At 29.6% G+C, this 24,692-nt stretch overlaps 1 protein-coding gene across 4 annotated transcripts in view; it reads right to left on the reverse strand.

The window, feature by feature from the left end:
- raskol (Ras GTPase-activating protein raskol) overlaps positions 1–24,692 on the reverse strand; it is a 319,700-nt gene that overhangs the window by 171,961 nt on the left and 123,047 nt on the right. For 3 of the 4 annotated variants that reach the window (XM_087159432.1, XM_087159431.1, XM_087159433.1), the window contains one exon: positions 1,013–1,196. In XM_087159432.1, coding sequence (XP_087015558.1) covers positions 1,013–1,196 — 184 coding nt within the window. Of the gene's footprint in view, positions 1–1,012; positions 1,197–23,160; positions 23,271–24,692 lie in introns of those variants that run through there. The other variant, XM_087159443.1, reaches the window with a different exon arrangement.

Genomic DNA, 24,692 nt, shown 5'->3' on the forward strand with positions numbered 1-24,692 from the left:
TTCTTAAAAAAGAAAGAGGGACAAAATCTCATGTATCCTTACTCGGAAACCTAAATGAATAAAAATCTAACTCATAATTAAAGTATTTTATCATTCCCAGTGCTTATTTTAAAAGTTCGTCTAAAATGAAAACAATCAAAATATAGATTATGTTGATTAAAAGATAGATTATACAGCTTTATAATGTTTAAAATAAAATGGAAAAACGAGAATTGAATTTGTGGACAGTAATTAGTTAAAATATCCTGTCTGCTATTTTTCAGCAAGGATAAATCCATGTTATCTTGGATTTCATTTTAAAGTCATTCATAAAAGAAAAGTAATTCACTACCATTAATATTTAAAAATTTGAATAATACAGAAGCTAGGCTCACTAATTCCTTTAATACTGGTAATTGCTTTTATTTTTCTTCAATAAAATAGACTTGATGAATTAAAAGGCAATTATTTTTAAAGAACGATAATTTTGTGTTTTGTAGTAAGTAGCCAAAGTGAACTAATAGAGTACACTATTGCTTAATATTCGCCGAAGCATATTTAAAATAAGTTCTTTACATTTTACAGATTTATTAGTTAGCTGTTATAAAAAAAAAACTTTTTAAAGTTTTAAAATTGATTCATTTAATTTGAAAAATAATACTTTTAAGAATTCAAATCATTTTAACTGTTTAAACGTACATTTACAGTTTTTTTTAGAATAATCTTTAAATTATGAACGAGATCGCAAATGGAACATAATTACTTTTCATATTTAAATGTAAACAATTTATCTGACAATGAAGTTTTCTTCCTTAATTCTTACTTAGAATTTTTGTGATTGATTTAATTTTGATGAATTTAATATAGTATTTATTTTTAAACAGTATTTAATCTCGTTTTCACCCCGAAATATTTTTTATACGAGGAAAATAGTTTTTAAAAAAAATTCATAGTGCTGCCATCTAGATATTGTGCTAGAAACTAATAAATAAGAGGTATACTGCTGCCATCTATATTTGTAAATTGTACTCACCCATTGAGGAGAATCGTAGAAGGCGTTCATCCCTGAGCGATGTTGTCTCGGATAGTTCGCTGCTATCTTCATCTTCTTCGGGAACCGAGGGTACTCCTATGTCGTATCCCCATCTTCGTCGAAAAGCTTGACGGCCACCATCCAATCTCACACGAGGTAAATCCAAAAACAGTCGCTCGCCAATCTGCAAAAATTAATTTTTCATTTTTATTTTGTCACCAATTCTAATTTTTTTAACAGTTTTATAAGAAAAAATCTGATAAGTCTAAAACTTTTATTTTAACTTTTCTATTTTCAAAATTTTTTTTTCAATTTGTAGAAACATTTCCATTTTCTAATTACACTTATTTTTCATAAATGATTTTAGTTTTAAAGAACACATTTAGGGAAAAAGTTTTAACAAATATTTGCTGAATAATAATAAAATGTAGGTGATTATTATTATTCTCGTTATATTCTTACATAGGGAGTTGTATGGTTAAAGTATAATTGTTACTTAATAAAAACTTATTAACAATAGTTTTTTAATATATTATTTTGTTAGATAAATAAGTATTTCGATTTAAGTTATTGTAATGATAACCAAATAAATATTATATCATAAATTGGTGCTGAATAATATTTTTAAATAAAATATTTTTATAACTCCTCCAAAAAATTTAGAATCAAATGATACCATGGTGTACCATATCATACCATGGTATATATAAAATATACTAATTAAATAACACTCTATTTTGTTTATATACATTTAAATGAAGTCTATCTTTTGTTTTTGAACCAATAAGAGAAAATTTTTTAACATTTTGACAAACATAAGCATTTTTGTACAGTTTTCCGGAAACTTTATGGAAAGGGGGAAAGATACGATACAGAGACGAACCTGTTATTCTATCACATGATATCGTATTAAATATAGTTCACTTGTCTTCGAAAAATTTCCAAACAGCAGTTTTCAAACAAAAGACACAATAATCAGTTTTTCAACGTTTGTTTTAAAATTTATGTATTTTACGAGGTCACCCCCCCCCCCGCGCTTGCTTCGCTCAATAGCTTCCATGATTGCTTCCTAATTATCATTGTTTCCAGCCAACTAATTAATGTATCAAAATGAAATATTATTTAATAGAAGTTTCCAACTTTTTTAGTCTATCGACACAGATTGAAGCATTTCAATTTCGAATAAATATTCTGAATTTACTATTTTAATTGAATGAGTTGACTGAACACAGTTTTAAATAAAAATTAATAGGGAAAGCAACTATAGCTTATAAATATATTTTGCCTTCAGAAAATGCTATATGGGGAGAGAAGTTTTTCACGAGGAATTCTGTTTCTCCACCATTGGAAATTTAAAGTTCAAAGAAAAGTGAGTTCAAATTAACCTAGAGCAAACCACGAAGTTTCAAATGCCGAGAAAATACTGTCAAAATATCAAAATTATGACAGGATTACCAGCAAGGAGGTTATCCTCCCATAATTCTTTTTCATTTTAGTATTTTTAAAACACATTTTCAGCATTTGAAACTTCATGGTTTACTATAGGCTTAACTGAACACACTTTTTTTTGCTATTTCCGATGACACTTGAACAATCCATGCTAGCCAGTTATTGTCCTTATGCGAATCCAGTCAGGAAAGTGCGTCTTTCATTTGACAAGAGAGCACCGCAAAAGTGAATGCACTTCTTTGCACAGAATCCCACTGATAGGTGGCAGCAAGGTTCATCCGTGCTGTCACTACCTCAATTTAGACATAGATCAACATGAGAAATTTTTTTTTACAGATTTTTATACCCATGGTACTGCTAAGCTACCGACCCCAAGACTTTCTATTCCACATATTTTACGAGCACGTATGTACTTAGACTGTTTTGGTGGAGTCGAGGATCAAACTACAGCTTCCGATTCTTGAACCAATGGACTACAACGGCCCCTACTTTTTTATACTTTAAATTATAAATTACTTATGTAGTTGAAAGAGAATTTGCCAGGAAGGGTTTTTCCCGTTGTAATTCTAACAATTGCAAAAAATATTCCTCAGTGACATGAAATAAATTGCATGATATAACCTCTACCTTGTCAATAGTTGACTAAAGGAGAAAAAATAAACAATAAATTCAAACGAAGTTTTTTTCCTCTTGGTCTTCTAATTTGTAGAAATATAGATTATTTGAGTAATTAAATCATTAGTTGGGTTGAAATAGTAATTCAAAAATGGAAGGGGTATTAAATTCAATTACGAAAAAAGGAAAAAAAATATTTCGTTCGTAAATTACGGCTTTTTGAATAAAAAAAACACACGCTTGATGAGAGTTCAAATACGTGACGTAATAGACTTTATAATTTATTTATCGAGGTGTAATGAGTTGGTGGAGAAAGAGAAGGTGCTCCAGAGGTCGGTCAGCGGCACAGTTGAGGTCATATCCAAATGACATTCCTAGGATATCCAAAGGTTAAGTCCTATGGAAGGTATAATAGAACACGCCTTTATCTAAGGCGGCAGGAGCATTCAATTGACGAAATTTATAGGCGAATCGTTTGGAGGGATAGCACATTTATTTTTGCTATGTTTATTTCGTTGGATATAGCAAATCTTCGGCTCCATTGTAAATTACTGATAAAAACTGACTGCCGCATTATTCAGGGAGGGTTCAAAGGGGAAAAAAATGAGTTTAAACCTGGAGCCGAGATTCGGCGCCAAGTTCAACTGAAAAGTCGTTAAGCGAAGTTCAAGTATAGGTAAATAGGAGAACTTGTTTCTCTAAAATGATTGCATTGTTTGCAAATCCTTTGTCCAATTTGTAAATATGATTGGAATCATTATTTATATAATTTCGAACTACAGGGTACTTTTAATTTTGGCCCTCAGTTGTTTAAACAAAATATCCTTCAAGCAATACGTATTAAATGGAAGATGGTATTAAGAAGATGGATAACAGTAGTATTTTAAAATAACATCACGCACCTTTACTTTTTTGTCTAATATAAAATCTCTTTTAGGACATTGTATGGTAACTCTGCTTATGTAGTACATACAGTAAATAATATATATATACATGTAATACAAAAAGTAAATACTTTTGTATTAATAAAAGAATTAAATCTCTTTCGTTTTCATAAAATGTCTTTGTTAAAGAATAAGCGTAGAGAGATTCTATTTTGGGAATTCAAGGCTGAAAACATACCATTGAAATATAAATAGATTTATATTTCAAGGGAAGAGTTATTTTTAGAATCGTTCCCTCGTTCACTTCCATATAAGGAAGCAGAAATGATTTTCCTTAATGCGTAAGGTTACAAGGAATGCACGAAGGTGCCTTTTTACCTAAAATCTATGTTGGTATAAAACGTAAGAGCGCATATTTTTGCGTGTCCTTTTCATCATAATGTGATCCTGATAAGCTGTGCCGGAATTGTCCGGAGTCTTGTCCATTCCCCTCCCGTAGGGAGCTTGGACGTCAACTGTAGCAATACCAGCCTACATTTAATAAACCTGTTTAGAACGTCTGATGGCTTATGACTGCAATTATTTCAAGCTAAATACAACACTAATAACAGGGTTGGAGCCCTGTTATTACAAGACGCCAGGATAGTTGCTTCTTGCGGAGGAAGTTTACCCATTTTTATCTCGCAAAAACTAAGCGTAAAGTAGTCTGGCTGACTGTTAAGTTGAAATTTTCCATCACCCCCGGAGGAGAAAAAAATCGGCAGTGAAAAAAACGTTGAAGGAAGGAAGGATGGCGATTTTCCACCCGTACTACTGGTACCTCGTCGCGCCTGGAATGCTGGAGAGTGTCCCCCTGAAACCAGTGAAAGTATCCCATCCGATGACCCTACAATTCCATAGTGCCACAAAGTTGGAAGAAACATCAAACATGGTAGTGATTCGACACCGAGTGATCCTACAATTCTTACTACTCAAGTTGTGAATTAAAAAGTGATATATTTTGTGTCTCTCATCAAAGAAAAATAGATGAAGGTCAAAAGAAAGTGTGAATGGAAAGGATTTACTGTAGATATATTTTTTTTTCTCTCATTTTTTTATCTGTCTCAATGTTATGCTTAAATATTTTAGTAATACTGGATATGAGTAGTAATTTAAATATTTTATTTTGAATAATGGAATAGAGTTAGATTGTATTTCTTGTGTTTATATATTTTTTTTTATATATAATATTATGATATAGTATTGTATTATTGTGCATCTAAAATGTTTTTAAAGGAAATAAATGTGATTCAAACGTCAATTAAATTAGTGACGGCAAACAAAATTAAGTTATTATTTAAACTTTTGTTTCCAAATGATTTTTCTAGATTAAACCGTAACAAAATTTTAAATTTTTCTGAATTTTCTTTTGAACCAAACGATGAAGAATTTTCAAACAAACTACAAGAAATTTGTAATACTTTCAATTTTTCGGACTTCAAAACTTCTACTACTTTCTAACTAAACTACTTTCAAAATTTCAGACATTTTAAATATTTCCAGTGAAGGAAATAAAGATGAAATTGCCAAACACATCTTAACTTGTTTATGCGATTTCAATTTTTTAAAAAATTCTTTAGTAATTGAAAATCCCTCTGAAGATGAGGAGGAAACTAAACAATTTCAATGTAAACAAACTCAAACGGATTTTGAATCACATTTACCAATTAAAAATTGTGTAAGTCAATTTACACAAGCTAGTTTAAATACTAAAATGTATGTTGATAAAGAAATACAAACTCATATTTATACTGATAAAGATATGGCATCCTATAGTCAAAATTCTAGTAATGATTTAAATAATAGAGAACCTGAAACTAAATTAATAGTTAATTTCGCTGATGTTGAAGCAGTTACTCCTATTTTTAAAGGAGAAAAACACGAAAATATAAATTCTTGGTTTGAAAATTTTGAAACTCATGCTACCTTATTTAAATTGTCTGATATGCAAAAATTTTTATTTGCTAAAAGATGTTTGAAGGGAAATGCATTAACTTTAATTAGAAGTGAAACTCATTTAAATTCTTGTGAAAAATTAAAAAATCTTTTGTTTGAAGAATTCGGACTTAGTTGTAATAGTGCAGAAGTACATGCAATGTTGCAAAAAAGAAAGCAAAGGTATAATGAAACACTTCAAGAATACTTCCTAAAAATGAAAGAAATTTCAACTCAAAGTGATATTGATGACTTAGCTCTAATCACTTACATGATTCAGGGAATACCAGACCAAACAAATAATAAATCAATTCTTTATGGAGCCAATAATCTTTTTGAATTTAAACAAAAACTTAGAATTTATGAAAAAATTAAAAGTGACTTAGACAAAAATAAATTTCAAAATAATAAGGGACCATTTATGAAAAAAATGGAAAACCCAAAATATGACATAAAGTGCTATAAATGTAATGCACCAGGACATAAAGCCCCGGCTTGTCCTAAAAATAAAAGTGTAACCCCGAATGTGACAAAACCCAAAATACATCATACTACACAGGAGAACCCATTGAATCAATGTAAATATTGCTCAAAGAAAGAACTTTTGAATCAATTTCACGTGGGCTCCTCGTGTGTAAACAACCCTAGCAATGTTGTTGAAATGAACGTTCAAAATATGACAAATAATCAATAGCAATTAATAATATCCGGATATAAAGTTGAAAATGGATATATAGTTAAAAATGAATACCTAAATGGAGGTAAAGTGGAAAATAAATACCTAAAGGGACGTCCAAAACAAAATAAAAATGAAAAAGTTAACAAAGAGATATTGTTGAATGTTGATACCGGGTCAACATTGAATGTAATACCAAAAGATTTGGTGTTAAAATTGAATATTCCTATTAAAAAATGTGAGGAATTAAATGTTACCCAAACGAAAGGTCAACTAACACTTAACAAAATTTGTGAGTTTCCCCTTAAATTAGGCAAAATTGTTAAGTCAGTTAAGCAAGCTAAATACAACACTAATAACAGGGTTGGAGCCCTGTTATTACATACATATATCCTTCGTTGAACAGCAGACCCAGTTTTGGGTTTACTACTACTAACGTTCAACTCCATAGCCTTGTAATGTTTTAATCAATCCAGAAGACAAGGAAACTCCTGGATCAGTATCCCCAGAGGTATTGATTTGTCATGGGAACATGGAGGACTTCGTGACTCTACAGATTTAACTTGCATCCGTCACCATTTACTACACGGGGAGTCTTCAGCTGGCCTGAGATCGCACCCACGAACCCTTAGACATGGGCCCGGTGCCCTACCAACCAGTCTATCCCGGCCTACAGTTCGTAATAATAAAAATTATGAACATTTTACTTTAGGTTATTTGCAGGAGACAAGACAAAACAAGACCGATCAAGACAAATTCAGGCCCAAGGCCCACCAAATTTTTCGGGCCCTTTACAAATTATTTTGAAATTAAATTGCTGAAGAGTAGTCCTAAACAATAAAAAAGAATCTATTGATCGGCGTGATTCAAGAGAAAATTTTGAAAGCAGACAATTGAAGATTATTTTTCTAAGATAAAATCTATATATTAAAGCAAAATATAAAGCAACAAAACAATTGTATATCAAAATAAAAACAATTTGGTGACCACAAACAATTGAAATCAATGATTTATGCTAAAAGTGACTGATTAGCTGAATAATTTTTTATTTAGTACTTAAATCAACACAAAGCTAGCCCACCTCTCATTAGATTTAACGATAAGTTCAGCATGTAAACTAAACTATTAAGGTCATTAATTATAATTTTTATTAAAAAATACATTTCAACACAGAAAAAAAATTCAAAAAGAGCCAAAATTACATCTACTCATAGAAAATTGAAAACACATTTAAATAATTTATTTAGATATAACCTATTTTAGAAAATTAAAATTCATATTCAGTGAATTTAATTAAAACTCTTAAAGAAAAAATTTAATCAAAATCTCAATGAGAGCAGCTTCGTCGGAAACAGGTGGCTCTACTTTATAAAGAGAGAAATATTTTGATAAAGAATTTCTCATTTTTTTCTGTTGGCTTCATCATTTAAAGCTTTTTTCTTTCTTTTTGAGAAACCAGATTGATAATTAGGTTTCATCATTCCAAAACTATCAAGGAAATCAAAATTTTAATATTGTAGAAGTGTGTAAATCAGTTTAAAACATCAACATCAAAGATTGTAGCTCTCTGTCTGCAGCTTTACATATTTGTTAAGAATAAGCTTATAGCTCTTGTTGACACTAATCACTTATAAGATATTTTGCGAATGAGCATTCTTGTTACATTCGTTTAAGCCGTTTGCGTAAAAATTGCACCAGTTAAAATTCAGCTATCCTTTTGAATTTGATTAGTGCAATGTTCATGTGAGTTTGGTTGCATCACGATATAAAGAAAATGTGAAATTAAAAAAAAAAATGCACTTTTTGTGAAAAACTGTTTCTTTCAGTAATTATAGTAGTAATATTGAGTACTTTTTACTAATTTTTGAGGCCCCTCAGAAATTGCGGGCCCATACCTATTGGGCCTAGGCGATAATCAGGCCCTGGTTATTTGCCAACACAGTCTACGTACTCACAGTCGAACCTAGCTAACGCGAAACCGCTTAAAGTGAAATATCGCTTTACATGAAACACACGTTTGGTCCCATGAGGTCAGCAATCAATTATTATTGTATTTTACATGTTTAACATGAAATCTTCCAGCTGATTATCGCTTAACATGAAAAGAAATTGGACACAGCACATAAAAGAAACATGGAAATAAAGTGCTATTTTGAGGAATGCTATTTCTATTTCCGCCTTTGTTTAAAGTAGCAGATGAGCAAACGAATAAAATACAATAAAAGTAAATCAGGGGCTGCCAACTTACATGTTGCCGGCGACCGCAATTAAAAACACCAGTCAAATGGCGGGCCGCAACTTTATCAAAATTTTATATAGGTCTCTTTTATGTTTGAAGGAACATTAAATATTACTGTCAAAGTTTTTCGAATATTAAAAATCAAAATAACAAGCATTACAAATAATGCTTGTTACTTATCATTTTGAATCTTCTCTTAATCAGAAACTTAGTGACAAGATTTTTTTTCTTTTAATTTTAATTCTGAGATGAATTAACATTTTTTCGACTTTTTAGGAATTATAGCAACAACAACAAAAATTCTCGAGCATCTGAAATTAATTTTTTTCTTCTTTTCCGCTTATGCGATATTCAACTCAAGGAATTTTAAAAGAAATATATTATTCATTCCCTCTTTTATGCGTTTTAAAATTTACTATTCGTTTAATTAAAATTTAATAAGTCAAAAATGAGTGGTTTCAAAAAATTAAATGGGAGAATTTCTTCGAGAAAATTTCTGATACGCACATGCTAAATTATATTCACAAAATACGAAGGAAAAAAAGAAAAAAAAAAGAAGAAAAGAGCAACATACATGATTATTTTTGTATTTGAATAAATATTTACTTGGATGCAAAACCTGAAAAAAAATCTTTTTTGCTAAGTTGCTGGTACGTTAAATTTCACAGAAACGAAGATATTAGGCTGTTTAAAAAGAAAGTATTTTAAGCCCATATAGATTTTTTACAAAAATTGTTCTAAAAAAACGACAATTGATTTATTTTAGTTCGCGGGCCACAAAAAAAAAGACTTCGCGGGCCGCCAGTTGGTAACCACTGAGTTAGATAAAGTAATTAAAGTTTTTAAGCTTATTTTAATTTGTTTGGTACATAATAGTACGTAATAAATTGGTTTCATGATGCATCGAATATGAAATCAGGTCAGCATGAATGAAACAAATCGGTACATAAGTTTCTAGATCTATCAAATAAAACACTGTAAATATTCAGGATAATAAAATGAAAGCTATTGTATTTCGAGATGCAAAATGATATAAGAGGCTGTGATGGCTTGAGAAAAAAAAATCAGGCATCCAGGAAATATGAAACTAAGACACGCATAAATGTCATTACAATTTTCGATTTCAATTACATCAATTCCAAAAATATTTCTTAAAAAAAATATATATATCTTTTAAATTGGTTGCATTGCCAATCTAACCTGTATGCCATTTTAATGACTGGCATTTTTTTTCCTTCAAAAAGCTATGTCATTATTTTGTAATTGAATGCGGAAGTAAAATAAAATATTCTATATATTGATTTCAGGCCCAAATGTTGTTGACCGATGACGAGTTAATTCCACAAGTGCAATGACGAGTTAGTTTGTTATCGGATAAAAATGTTTGAGCATGAAAGAACGAGTTAATTCGTCACCGGTCAACAATGGGCTGGTGTAAATATGTGAAGACTGAAATTTGTGAATATCAAGATCCTCGGGGAAATGTCGTTCGCTATTTACATAGTTGCTAAGGTGAATGTTTAAAATTATTTATGAAACTACAAATGTCGACATTCAGTATGCACTGCGGGTGAATGTTGAAAAATAAATATTTTGGTAAATATTATTGTTTCTTACATAAGCTGGCAAATGTCGACTTTCATCATGGTGAATGATTATTTTTGTTTATCATCATTGTTTCTCACATAGATCGGCAAAAGTCGTCATTCGGAATTTTGACGAACGATGGTGAATGTTGAATAATAAATTTTGTTAAATATCCTTGTTTCTCACATACACCATAAAAGGTCGACATTCAGCAGGCAGTGATAATAGGGTTGTAAACAGAGTTCCTAAAAACCCGGGTTTTTAAGAAAAAATCCAGTCTATGTGGGTTTTTTTGCCCGGAGATACATATGTTTTTTTTAGTATATTCTATATGCATACTTTTATATATGCTGAAGAGATTAATAAAACATATGATTATAATAATAACTATTTAAATAATTTTTCTGCTTTCTAAATGTGTAATGAACTGCATAATTATAAACTTACTGAATGTAAAGCATGTGAAATGTAATGCATAATATTTTATATGATTAATTGTAAATTATAAATACACATTCATAAAATGAAATTTAGATACCTTTTTGTAGCACATAGTATGTTTATTTGTATTTTTCATAGTTTGAATTCTCTTTATATGTCTTACAATGTACAAAAAATTACCACTTTTATTTTTGTTATACTTTTTGATTCTGAAATTAATGAAAAGAGAAAATGAATTTCAAAGGTTTGTATTCCAAGTCTATAATTAAAGATCTTACTGAAAAAGCAGAAATATTCATTAAATTTTAAATGATAATTATATCTAAAAAAACAACATAACATATGAGTGAATGAGAGGGCTTAGAATCAAATCGTAGGGTATCAAAACCGAGAAATCTACTGATCAAGCGACTACACTAACCCTTACTTCATCCCTTCAAACAGAGAAAATATTTTTAAAATCAGATAAAAAAAATAAAAAAAATAGTGGACTCTCAGAATGCATTGACGCAACACACATGGGAGAAAACTGTCCGTCAGAGAATTAAGAGTTCATGTTTGACCAGAGAAAAAGAAAATGTCGTAATTTCGTGACGAAATGATCATTAAAAATAGCGAAATACGACTTAGGAATTATTAAATTGTCGAATATGAATGCACTTTCGTAATTTTTAACAGAAATATTTTTTACATGAATTTTTTAATTCATAGAAATTTTTTTATATATTGATCGAATCAATCTTCACTAAACTAAAAACTATAGCAAAAAAAAAAAAAAAAAAAAAAAAAAAAAACTGTCTAAAATATTATTACAAATAAGGAAATTAAGATCATTTTACTTGTTTATTTTTCAATGACTAAGTCAAGTCAACAAATACAATCAATCAATCAACTAATTAGTTGATAGAATGAGAGAAACAAACTTTTGAACTACCAAAGCATTAATATTGACAGAATCTATCATCAATCAATTAAAAAAAACTATAATAGAATAAATCAAACAGTTTAAAATATTATTACAATTAAGGAAATTAAGATAATGTCACTTACTTATTTTTCAACAACTGAATCAAGTCACAAAATACAGTCAAACAATCAACAAATTAGTTGTTAGAATGAGAGAAAGAAACTTTTGAACGCTACATAAAACCGTTAAGGCGGACATTACCTAGGTAAATTACGGAAAACACTTGACTCCACTTTAACGGATTACTCTAGTTAATCTGCAGATTAGCTAGGTAAATTACGGAAAACACTTGACTCCACTTTAACGGATTACTCTAGTTAATCTGCAGATTATCTAGGTGAATTACGGAAAACACTTGACTCCACTTTAACGGATTACTCTAGTTAATCTGCAGATTAGCTAGGTGAATTACGGAAAACACTTGACTTCACTTTAACGGATTACTCTAGTTAATCTGCAGATTATCTAGGTGAATTACGGAAAACACTTGACTCCACTTTAACGGATTACTCTAGTTAATCTGCAGATTATCTAGGTGAATTACGGAAAACACTTGACTCCACTTTAACGGATTACTCTAGTTAATCTGCAGATTAGCTAGGTAAATTACGGAAAACCCTTGACTCCACTTTAACAGATTACTCTAGTTAATCTGCAGATTATCTAGGTAAATTACGGAAAACACTTGACTCCACTTTAACGGATTACTCTAGTTACTTTATAGATTAGCTTGGTAATGTGTGCATTAACGACTTACGAGCTTTAGCGTTAGCACAGTTATAAATGTTACTTAGAGAAAATATACGAATTTTGTTTACTTACCATTTCATTTGTAAAAGAGGACAAAACAAAATAAGATGTCTGAAGGAATGATCGTGAATATGAAACTCTTTTAAGATGGGAGTAAATGGTTTGAGTAAGTGCAGGGGAGGAAAAGTCGTTAAGTTAATTTAAATGACTCGGTGTAACATCATTGGACTGACCTCAAAAAAAGGCAATTTTAATTTCGCTAAATGTCGGGTAAGAGGTGACGGTGTGACTAACCGGCCCAAAAGAATCTTACCGAATCAATTTATTTAGAATATTTAAGATTGAAATGTTGTAGTGAAAAAAAAAGAGCTTTTTACGTTTAACCCGCACAATTTTTTAAAAAAGCATTAAGAATACAACTAATTTTTTCTTATCAACATTACGGATGTGTGGCATTTTGTTCTGTGCTTGACATTTTGAAACTAATTCAGTGAACAAGAAAAATCCCAAGTTAAGTATTTTGTTTTAATTTATTTCATTTTATTTATTTTTTATTTTATTTATTTTTTATTTTATTTATTTTTTATTTTATTTTATTACGTCGTTGAACTGCCGATCTAAGATTAAGTTTACGACTACCAATGTTACTCTATAGGTAGCCTTGAAATTTTAAACCCAACTTAGATGACAAGGGAACTCCTGGATTAAGCAATAGGGCAAACTATTTTTTTGGAGGACTTTTTGATGGAGCGAACCCGCGTTTGCGTTACATGGAAAGGAAAACCACGAAAACCTCGCACAGTTAGTCCGACGGCAATGAGATTCTAAACCACGTTCCGTCTACCCCTGACGATATTTTACGTCGTCAATGTGGTCAGTGCAAGCCGGGAGCAGAACACGCACCAAACACTCTTCGTTGGGATTTGAACCTGGGTCACATCATTGGGAGGCGAACGATCTCCTGTTGTAATTTAAGGAAAAAAATCTCTTTTTGTTGCAAAGGGGAAAAATAAAAACTTCCGATGGTCAGCTCATTGTTCTTTAATGTTACCAAGAATCAAAATGAAGTAAAAAGTATATACATTCGGTGTCACAAATTACTATTTAAACAAAGAAGTAACAAAAGCGCTATCGAAATCTAACGCATAACTACTGAGGAAGGCGAGACTGAAATCACCAAAACCTATTTGATGGATACAAAGGCTGAAAGTCGATTAGACCAGCACTAAACAGATCTCATCAGCATTTTTGTTACTTTCTCACATAAATATTTTCCTTTTTTTTTCATTTAAAAAAAAAAAAAAAGATTTGAAAAAAATGTGTATACTAAGGGCAGTGATCACAGAACACCCCGTGCGTTAAATACAGGCTCTACATCATGAAAATATTTAAAAATCATCAGAAGTAGTAACCGTCGAACGAAAAAGTATAAACATTCTAATAGAAAGCTGTAAGAGAGATATAAATTCTAAAGTCAGTTAATGATAAATATACCAGTCACGTTTAAAGACTTCAGACAAATGTTAGATGAAAGGATTGAGAGAGAGAGAAACATAGTTGAGAACAATGTTTCACCAAATCTAATGAACAGCAAAACTGTAATCGATTTTTCTCACAGGGAATCGAACTCTATTACAGGCAGAAAGTTCCCAACACGCAAGGGTCGATAGGGTCGGGGAAAAAATAATATAACTAATGCTGAAACAACCCTGAAACAACCTTAAAGAAGATAATGTTCAGCCGAGTCCATCATCAACTTCTCCCTTTCTTAAATAATATACGGGCACACATCCGGTCGGGGGTCAACAATTACCTAATTCACTCGCCTAGCCAAACAACCACGATTCGGACAATTTTATTATTTATTTCTCTCTCTCTCTCTTTTTTTTGTTCTTTTCACTTTCGCTTCTTTGTTAACAATGAGCCGGTTCCTTATCGTGTTCAGACATTTAATTCGAACGTTGAAGAATGGTTGGGTAGAACGACGCTAACAGAATGATTTTTGGTAGAGGCAGAATTGAAAAAAATGTTGATTCATTTCAGAGCAAGGGAAATAAAAAAAACTATTGGGATATTTTTTTGCGATAGAATTTCATATTGACAGGGTGAATTAGAGAATCATGCCAATTTGAATTAAAAATTTAAAAAAAAAAAATTATAATCGAATGAAAGCGATATTGACAAAACAATATATTCGAAAGTAGTATCGACGCAATACTACAATAATGACTGGGTGAAATATTGGCAAAATAATTGACGAAATACTGTGGAATATTGAGGAAATATCGATGCAACCAAAAAGCAATATCAACTGGAAGAAATATTCCCAAAACAATATTGATTTGTTTTAATATCGACAAAAACCAAAAAAATAACGACTAAGTGGGTAGCTAAAAAAAAAAAAAAAATAAATAAAAAAAAAAAAACAATATCTATTTGGATGGAATATTAACACAAACCAAATGAATAACGACTCGGTGGAATATTAAAAACAAAACAATATCTATTGAACGGAATATTGACACAAACCAAATGAAAAACGACTCGGTGGAATATTAAAAACAAAACAATATCTATTGGATGGAATATTGACACAAACCAAATGAATAACGACTCGGTGGAATATTAAAAACAAAACAATATCTATTGGACGGAATATTGACACAACAATAAAACAATAACAACTGGATGTAACATCGACTCAAAAAAAAAAAAAAAATACAATCGTATAAAAGGAATATTGTCAAAACAATATCGATTGGGTGGAATATGGACAACAATAAAGACTGCATGGAATATCGAATGTCGACTCAATAAGAAAACAATATCGAATGGAAGGAACTTTTGGTAAAACAATAATCAATTGAGTGGAATATCGACAACGATAAAACAATAACGGCTGAGTGAAATACCGACTCTACAAGAAAAAAATATCGTAAAGAAGCAATATTGGGAAAAACAATATCGAGTCGATGAAATATCGACACATCCGTTAAGCAATAACGACTAAGTGGAATATCGACAAGATGGAATGATTTGAAATGGAAACTTAGATCAAACTGAGAAAATATTTTATTATAATTTCTTATTATTCTCATCTTGAAAACTAAAAGAATATTCACTAATGAATTTGAATTTATCACTTCCTTTTCTCACTTAAAAATGTTGCGCTATTTTGAGTTAATTTAATATTACTAGGAGGATCTGCTCCCTGCTATCGAATCTTATTTTTTTTATTCCATCGTACAACAAAACAAAATGGTAACGTCGAGTTGAGCATCATTAACAACGCAGGCGCTTTATTTTTATATTGTGAAAAAATATATAAAAAGGTTTTTTTTTTCTTTCAATTTTTACAAATCATATCATTAACATTGATTAAAATTAATTTCTATCAGTCGATTTATGCCAATATATTAAATAAATGTTATTATATAATTTTATTTTCATTTAATACATTTTTATTTTTAAATGAACCCTTTTAGAAATAAATAAAAAAAGAAATTATTTGGCCTAAACCAAATAATAACCGAACATGTTATGATGCATTTTTAACTTTGTTCAGCTCTAACCCATCCATTTTTCGGATAAAATTTTCATATTTATTTAATGCATGAAATCATAAAGCATTCTAGAAAAAAAAAGATATTACCATAGAAAATTTTAATAAACTCAAAAGTTGAGCAGAAAATGATAAAAAATATTTAAAAAAATATTTTGCAGCTACTAAATTTAAAAAAAATATATATATATTTTTAGTAGAGACAGCTAATTTGTTATGGTTAAATAGTTTTAACAATTAATCATATTCATTTGGATGACGTAACAAGGGAGCAGAAACAGCTAAGCGATTTAATGAAGGAAATCAAAAGAGCAAGTTCACACGAGATAAGTAATGTCGTGTTCTGCCTCGGGGTTTAATACTAGAATAAATATCTGTCTGAGTTATTATTTACGAACCCCTTCTTCTCATCTCCGCATTTGCTACTGTGCGAACAAACCACCGAATCCAAACTGAAAAAACCACTTCCTCTCAGGAGGACAGTTAATAACTACACTAATCGAGAATTGAAAAACGTGTTTTAAGTTGTAAAAAATATATTTAAATTATAAGAAGAGAAATAAATGTTCATTTACTTTGGTTAAATATTGAATATTCGTTGCGAAATATAGAGTATTTACGTTCCACGTAAAATATAGGACAATTAAAATGACACATAAAAAAATAAATAAAAGCATTTGCAAAAATTTTTCAATTATGTTTTTATTGATCAACAATATTTCAATTTTTTTAGGGGGAAGTAAACCTAAAACTAAATGGTGTACAAAACTAAACTAAAAATCATTAATATTATTCAATATGATTGCCTTCTTTTTCAAAGATAAATTAACGCAAGAAGATTCCAGTATAACGGTTACAAACTTGTAGGAAAGTTTGAGCACATAAAGATTGAGAATTGCAAAGCAACTCAGGGACGGAAATGTTATCGTACCCCGCTAGGAGCGCTACCATGTTACGTGCTGATTGTATTTATACCATTATATACCAGTTGTTTTTATTTATCTAAACTATCTTAATTTTATGTTTTCGATAATCATTTGTCATGATTTATCGTAGTTTATCGATTAGGAGACAAAATTGCAAAGCTCATCAATTTGATCGCAAAATCGGTAAAGTATGCTAAAGCAACAATTTTAATGGTTAATCGACTGCAGTTTTCGACATTAGTACAACATAGAATTAACATCAATCAACATAATTTAGATTAATGAAAGTATCGGTTTAAATCCGCAGGATGATGATAACTTTTCCGACCATGGTTTGATATGGAGTTCTCAATTCCTATGATGTGCCTTACTTCGTCTCCAAATGTGTTACAGCTGTATTGAATCATCCTGCATATTTCATGAAAATATTAACCGAGTTACATACAGATTTATTTATTATAATTTTGCGTATTTTCTTGTCAAATTTTTTAGGCATCTCAATTTAAGAGAAGAAACCGCCACAATAACACCTCACGGCCTACACTCCATTCGTTTGAAAATTTTTAAGATATAGCGAAATAAGCGAAAAAAGAAATTAAAATTACCAAACTCCTTAGCAAGCTTTTGGGACCATATTTTCCAAATTGCAATTTAAATTAGTATATTATGACGTATTATTGCAGATAACTCTATATAAAGCTCTCCATAGATAGGAGTGTACACCCATGGTGGTTACAACAGAGCATCCTACCACGATCCTGAACGTCTTTGGTTCAAATCCTGCCTTCAACCAAACGAACATCTTTCTCACATATTTCTACCCCCATATCACTTTTGAGACTACGAATTTTACTCAAAAATGAGTATATACTGTTTTAATTTTGAATACATGGGGTTTTCAAATTCGGGTATTATTTGCTTTGGAGCTATTTTGAAACTTTCCTGCTTAATTTTGAAATATTCTTTTCTATAATGGAGAGATATTATCATTTTTTGCAAGTACTAGACATACTTGTACTAAACATACTTAACTACAAGTACTAGACATGTACTTGTACTAAAAACTATGTTTAAAGCACTGTAAAAATTTGAGCACGTCAACAAGCTTTCACTTTTTTTTTTATAAATCTTGAAACTTTTTTTACAAGCCAAGAAAGTTGAGTAAAACTTATGCTCAGTAATGCAAGTAATCAGCAAGTAATCATTCAAGTAATTATGTAATTATGCAAGTAATCAGCAAGGGTTAGTCATAATTCAAAAGTCTGCCTTGTTGAGTGTGTAAGCTAATTTGAGTGTGAACTCTAATTTTAAAGCATGAGCTAAAACTCGTTTTTAATAGAAAATTTTTCTCATCAATATTTTGTAAGAAAAACATGTTCATGTCTTATATTCATGTTCATATATTCATGTTTTTCTTAAAATTTATTTTAAAAATTAGGTAAAAAAAATTCAGAAAACGTAGTTGATAAGAAAAGCTTATAACTTTAAATTTAAATAATTAAAAATATAAACGAATAACTTGACGTTAAAAACCTTGAACAAACAAAAACGAAGGCTGAAGTCTTTATATACCAGCACTTCTAAGTATGCGGATGTTGAGCATAAATAAATAACTGCTCAAAATTGAGCTCACTAATTAATTCGTAAAAGTCGTTAAATAAAAACTCACAAACCTACAATGAGCTTATTAAGTACTGAAAAGAATCATATCTGATAGTGAACTGTGATAAGAATTAGATAAATAAGTATAACTCGCAGTAACATAACCTCAGATTATATCGTAAGCATCGTTGTTAAGGTTTTTAAAACTCACCCGCTACTTTTGTATTAATTAAAACTTCAAATACTGATAGCGATCTTATTTACTACTTCGTTAACCTTTAAGCACTCATTAGAAATAACTAACAAAGAAATAGATCGTTTAATCTTTTCACTGGAACCGTAATCATTATTCTTTTCATAAAGGCGTGGTGTGTGAAATCGCCTGTAAAAGTATTCTGATTTCCCTCCGGTTGATTTTCGCGATAACGGGCGATATGAAATATCGTCTGCCAGCCACACTAACTCCCTAATGAACCGTTTTCATAAAATTTCAAAAGTCGTCTTTTATGTGAGATGGTTTATTCTAAAGTTTTCTTGGAATAATTTGGGTAGTGCGAAATAAATGAAGTTATGGGTGGAATCTAAGAAAGATATAACATTTCTTAGAGCGCAGAACATTAAAATAACTTAATTTAAAGCTTATTTGCAACAAAAAATGTGTTGAAATAGGAGGGAAAATGTTTTGCGCTTCAAGTATTAGAAAATTCTAATATCAAATTTTTTATAAGAAAGTTATGAATGTTTGCTTCAAAATAAATACAATTTACAAAATTATCGTTAAGGTAACTGTTAAAATATAAATAAAGTCTGCAAATCCTGTAAGAAATATATCAAAGATTGCTTACAAATTAAATTTTCAAAAATACTGTTGTTAAAGTATAAATAGATTCTGCGTTCATCATTACACACGTTCTAAGAAAATTCAAAGTTTGCAGACAAATTACCATTTGATATGCCATACCACCCAAGTTGCAAATCACAATAAACTACTTTATACCAGAAAAACAATGTTTTATTGTCTTTAATAAAAATAACGAGGCGTTTAGCAGAAAATTCATATGGTTTGTTTGCTATCAATCTGTTCAATACAGCAATAAATCGATTTTTTAAATAAATTTGAAATGCGTATTGTCATATTTCTTTCTTCAAACAATCGATGTAAATATTTTTTAGGTTAACAGTTTCTCTTTTAATAATGCTAACACGGATGATTTATATCACGTCGATAAAAGTTGAGCTCGCCGTGTTCGTCTTTTTTATAGCGTTATTTTGTTTTTACAGACTTTTTATATATTTTTAGAAAATATATTAGGGTAAATGTTACGCTTTGGAGAATGTAAGCGTTGTATATTTTTGAAATATAAAAACAGGTATTGCGACGAAGTTTAAAAATCATAAATTTTAAGGAAAGTATGAAAGAAGTAAATTTAGGAAATATATATTACACTCGGATTTTTTATTACACTTTTTATTTTAACACCGGAATATAGTTCAAATAAAAGCGATATTGTATTTTTACAATTACAAAATTAACATCCCTAGCTATGGTTTAAAATCAAAATCGACGCAGCTTTGGAGTGCATTATGTACAGAGGGCGAAATAAAAAGTATACAATTATAAATAACTTCAGATTTAATGATCGGATCTTCATGTTTTAAGACTCAATCTTCAAGGGTGTGATCTCATACATGCTAATTAATGATACTGAGAAATCGAATTTTTAAAGTCGTATTTTTAAAATTAGTTTTCTTAGAAACTATTCGACCGATTTCACTCAAATTTTGTATTACGCCATTTTGAATCGCATTCTTTAAATCAAAACTGGTCAAAAATTTCATACTTTACGATTTAAAATTTTTTAAACTGTTATTATAGAGAATAATAAAAAAATAATAATAAATACTTGCTAAAAGTTATATTTTGAATGAAATTATCTTTAGTTAAACGAATATTATAGTTCTGTGCAAATTTTTTGCAATTCTCTTAGAAAGTTCTCGAAATATATTTTGGAGGTCAGAAATCTGAATCAGCTGAGAAAAATATATTTATTCAGTAAAAGTATGTTTTTGCGTCAGATTTCGTAACTTATAATATCGTCTGCACTAAATAATTAGCATATTTGATATCACCCTTTTGGTCATTTAGTGTAGCCCGCTTTTTTTTTTTTTTTTTTTTTTTTTTGAGCACAGTACATATTAAGACAATTCCCTTTTACATTTACAGATAAAAACAACATTCTGTATTCATATTTTTTAAAAAAGAAAGAAAATTACAATACAAGTTCAATTTCTTCAATGTTACAAAAAAAAAAATCTAAAAATTATTGAAAAAGATAAAAAGAATATGAAAATCAGTTTTTTATAATAGTTTACTCGAAAATTCTTTTCTTTTCTTTTAATTTCTAGACTATAAATTTTTTCATAGTAAATTATTAATTTGAAGGCAGATTAGCACACATTTGAGTTACAAAATGTTGCGCAAAGTAATTAGTTTCTAACGAAATTAGTCTACCTTCCCATATTTGCTATAGAAAATACGAAAATACTATTTTTTAATCGGATGTAATTAAAATGGCCGACGATATATTCTAACTTTAAGCAAAGCTAACTTCTAAGCGTGCCTGCCAAATAAGATAAAATACATTTACACACTTAGATTCTTGATAACTTTTCATTTAATTTATTTCATTTCATTTCACTATGTTTTAGTGAATTGAAGGAATGTCCTTTACACCTTTTAATATCTATATAGTTCTAAGAACCGATTTTATGTTTGAAAATTTTTTTTCAGTGGGAAAATAAATATAATACAATTCTAAAGTGCAAGCTAAAATATATTGTCGAACTGAATTAAAAATAAAACAAAGCACTTAAATAAAAGCCTGTTCAAGTATCACGTGAATATGATGGTTATAAATTGAATATATGATTGATTTTTAACGTGAATAATTATATTCACGTTAAAAGTCAGTTTTAGTTGTTATAGTGATTTTTAACCCCCTCTACCCTTGTAAGCAAACTGCAAAACATATACTTACAGAAAATTTTGTGTTTGGAAATAATAACTGAATTTTAAGAATTTTTAAGTTCAGGTATAGCACTAGTATCTCAGCAATTGTGTAGTTAAAGATAACAGGCAAGAAGACCAATTGTGTGCTAGGTTCTATTCTTATCTTTAATAATTGTATGTACTTGAAAAAACTTAGAAAAAAGTTTGGATCACAGGAAATAACTAACATCCTTTAAATGTTTTTCTTATAATTTTTTTCCCTCAAATTCAATTTGTTCCAAATTTTAATTTTTTTAAAAAGTAATCTTTAAGGTTTAAACAATTTTAGTATCATTCGTACTCAGATCTCCCATAAAAGAATCGTTCAAGTATTACGTAAGCACCTGAAGGAGGGGGGGGGAGATTATCATTTGCTTATTTTTACTGACTAGGGGGACGAGGGGTATGAGCAACATCTACGTAAGACAGTAAAATTCACTTATTTTTAAATTATATTTAAAAGATTAAAAAAAAATTAACAAAAATGTTTGAAAAAAAAGTCACATTAGGAAAATTTTAAATTTTAAATGATAATCACATTTTGGGAGAAAAAAAATAGAGAAGAATTTCTTCTAGGAGTTGGAAAGTTTTATAAAATAAATGAAAACGTAGATTTTGTTCCATCCAGAATTTGCAAATTTTATTAGAATTTCATAATAAAATTCTTAAAACTAGATTACAGTAAAAATCTATGTTGAGCAAAAATCTTGGGGTGCCGTTGCATCTTTCTTACTCAAGAATGGGGAGTGGATTTGTAATTTGGTAATTTTTGCTGACACAAGGAAATTCCAAAATTGGCAAAAACATGCTTATGTAAGGAAGTATTTGAACGATCCCAAATAAGCAAATAAAGTAAGCTCATTTAAGAAGCCTCCCAACTAAAGTGCTTACGTAATATTAGAACAGTCCCTAACCGTGCCATATGTCGATTAAAGAACAAAAAAAGAACTCTCTGATAGTTCAATACAAATAAAACTTAAGAGTCTAATTTAAAATGAATAAAAGAAAAAGAGGAAGAACCGTGCATTAAAAATACAATTTCTACAAAAATCAGGGCACCAAATACCATTTCTAAAGCAGAAAATTAGTTCCTCACAAAGTGTAAATAATAAAGAGAAAATGTAAATAGAAGAGTAGATTTTTTTCCCCCTAAGAGCAACACACACACCTAATCCATTATTCAGTAGTATCAGAAAAAAAGTCATTATTTTAAAGGTGAAAGTGTCCATTCAGAGTAAAATATGCAACAAAATAGAAAATCGAGATGAAAGTAAGTTATTGCTGCTTCTTGCCAAATCTTTAGGTCAACGGCATGGCGAATTTATGGCACAAACCTCGATATAATAGAGGAGCCCCCTAATCTGCCGATAACGCGTACAGGCACGGTTTGGTAAAATTGAGTTAATATAGATAAAAAACAGTGATACCTTTCTAGTCTGTTATCGCTCTAATGCCTTGCCAGCTACTTGGCTGATGGCAAATTTTGCCTACCAGCTTTCTAACAACTTCTACAGCGCGAAAAGTTATGACTATTATCAGAATTTTATAGCTTGGCGCACTTTTAAAATGGGGCACGCCCCCAGTAGCGCCATTTGCTTATTAAAGTTATCAGTTCGGGAAGAAAATGAAGAAAAAGTGGCCATTAAAAGTTTCAGTATCTATAAAGAAAACCTAACAAAAATCAACATCGTTATGGTGTATAGCTTATAGATGAAAATTTGGTTTCTCTTTTTTCATTCATTTCTTTTGATAAATAAAGTAGAAGAATATATGTTCTTTTAGACATTAAGAAGCTGATGTTATTCTTTTATTTATTTATACATAAAAACAGTCAGGCATTATAAAAGTTTTAGAAAAGTTAGTCACTACATGTTATACATTTTTTAATTTGTATTTTTGGAATACTGTTTACACATTTATAAATTCATGCTTTTTATCATTCGTTTTCAAAAGTTAAGTAGGTAATGTAACAATTCTAAAACGAATTTTCTTGTTAATATTTTTAACAATCACGCAGCACTATTTGTTTATCAAAGTTATCATTTCGGAATGAAAATGAAGAAAAAATGTCCATTAAAAGTTTGAATATCTGTAAAGAAAACCTAACAAAACATATATAATGTATACATTAATTATAATTTTGGAATAATATTTATAGATCATTAATTTACGCTGTTTATAAAATGTTTCAAAAGTCAGGTAGTTAATATAATAATTTAAAAACATATTTTCTTGTTATTATTTCTAGCAATCAACTATTTCGCCAATTTCTTTCAATTAAGAATTAATATATTTTTTACTTTGTAGAAGTGTTTCAATGATAATAAAAAATTAATTAATTATATTGCTAGAAAAATAAAATATTGTAGATAGCTGTATCATAATTTAAAGATTAATATCTTTTTTTTTTTAAAAAAACAAACTAAAATTGATTTGTCAAATGATGCCGTACCTATCTTCTTTTCCTCTGTTCTTTCTCCTTTTAGTTAGATTACCAACATTATTACCAACAACAATTCCAGTTAGATTACCAACATTAGTTAGATTACCAACATTATTACCAACAACAATTCCAGTTAGATTACCAACATTATTACCAACAACAATTCCAGTTAGATTACCAACATTATTACCAACAACAATTCCAGTTAGATTACCAACATTATTACCAACAACAATTCTAGTTAGATTACCAACATTATTAGCAGCAACAATTCCAGTTAGATTACCAACATTATTACCAACAACAATTCCAGTTAGATTACCAACATTATTACCAACAACCATTCCAGTTAGATTACCATTAATGATGTAATCTGTTAAGAAAAACGTCAAAACTGAAAATATCTCATTTTACACTATATGCAAAATATATAAAGTTCACTCATATTATACTTTACTAATAGTGCAGTATAATACTCATAGTGCACTATATCAAGTTCACTCATAGTGCGGTATT

This window comes from Parasteatoda tepidariorum, chromosome 3, assembly GCF_982258835.1.
Source record: "Parasteatoda tepidariorum strain Cologne lab strain chromosome 3, Ptep-v5.0, whole genome shotgun sequence".
Classification (NCBI taxonomy): Eukaryota; Metazoa; Arthropoda; class Arachnida; order Araneae; family Theridiidae; genus Parasteatoda; species Parasteatoda tepidariorum.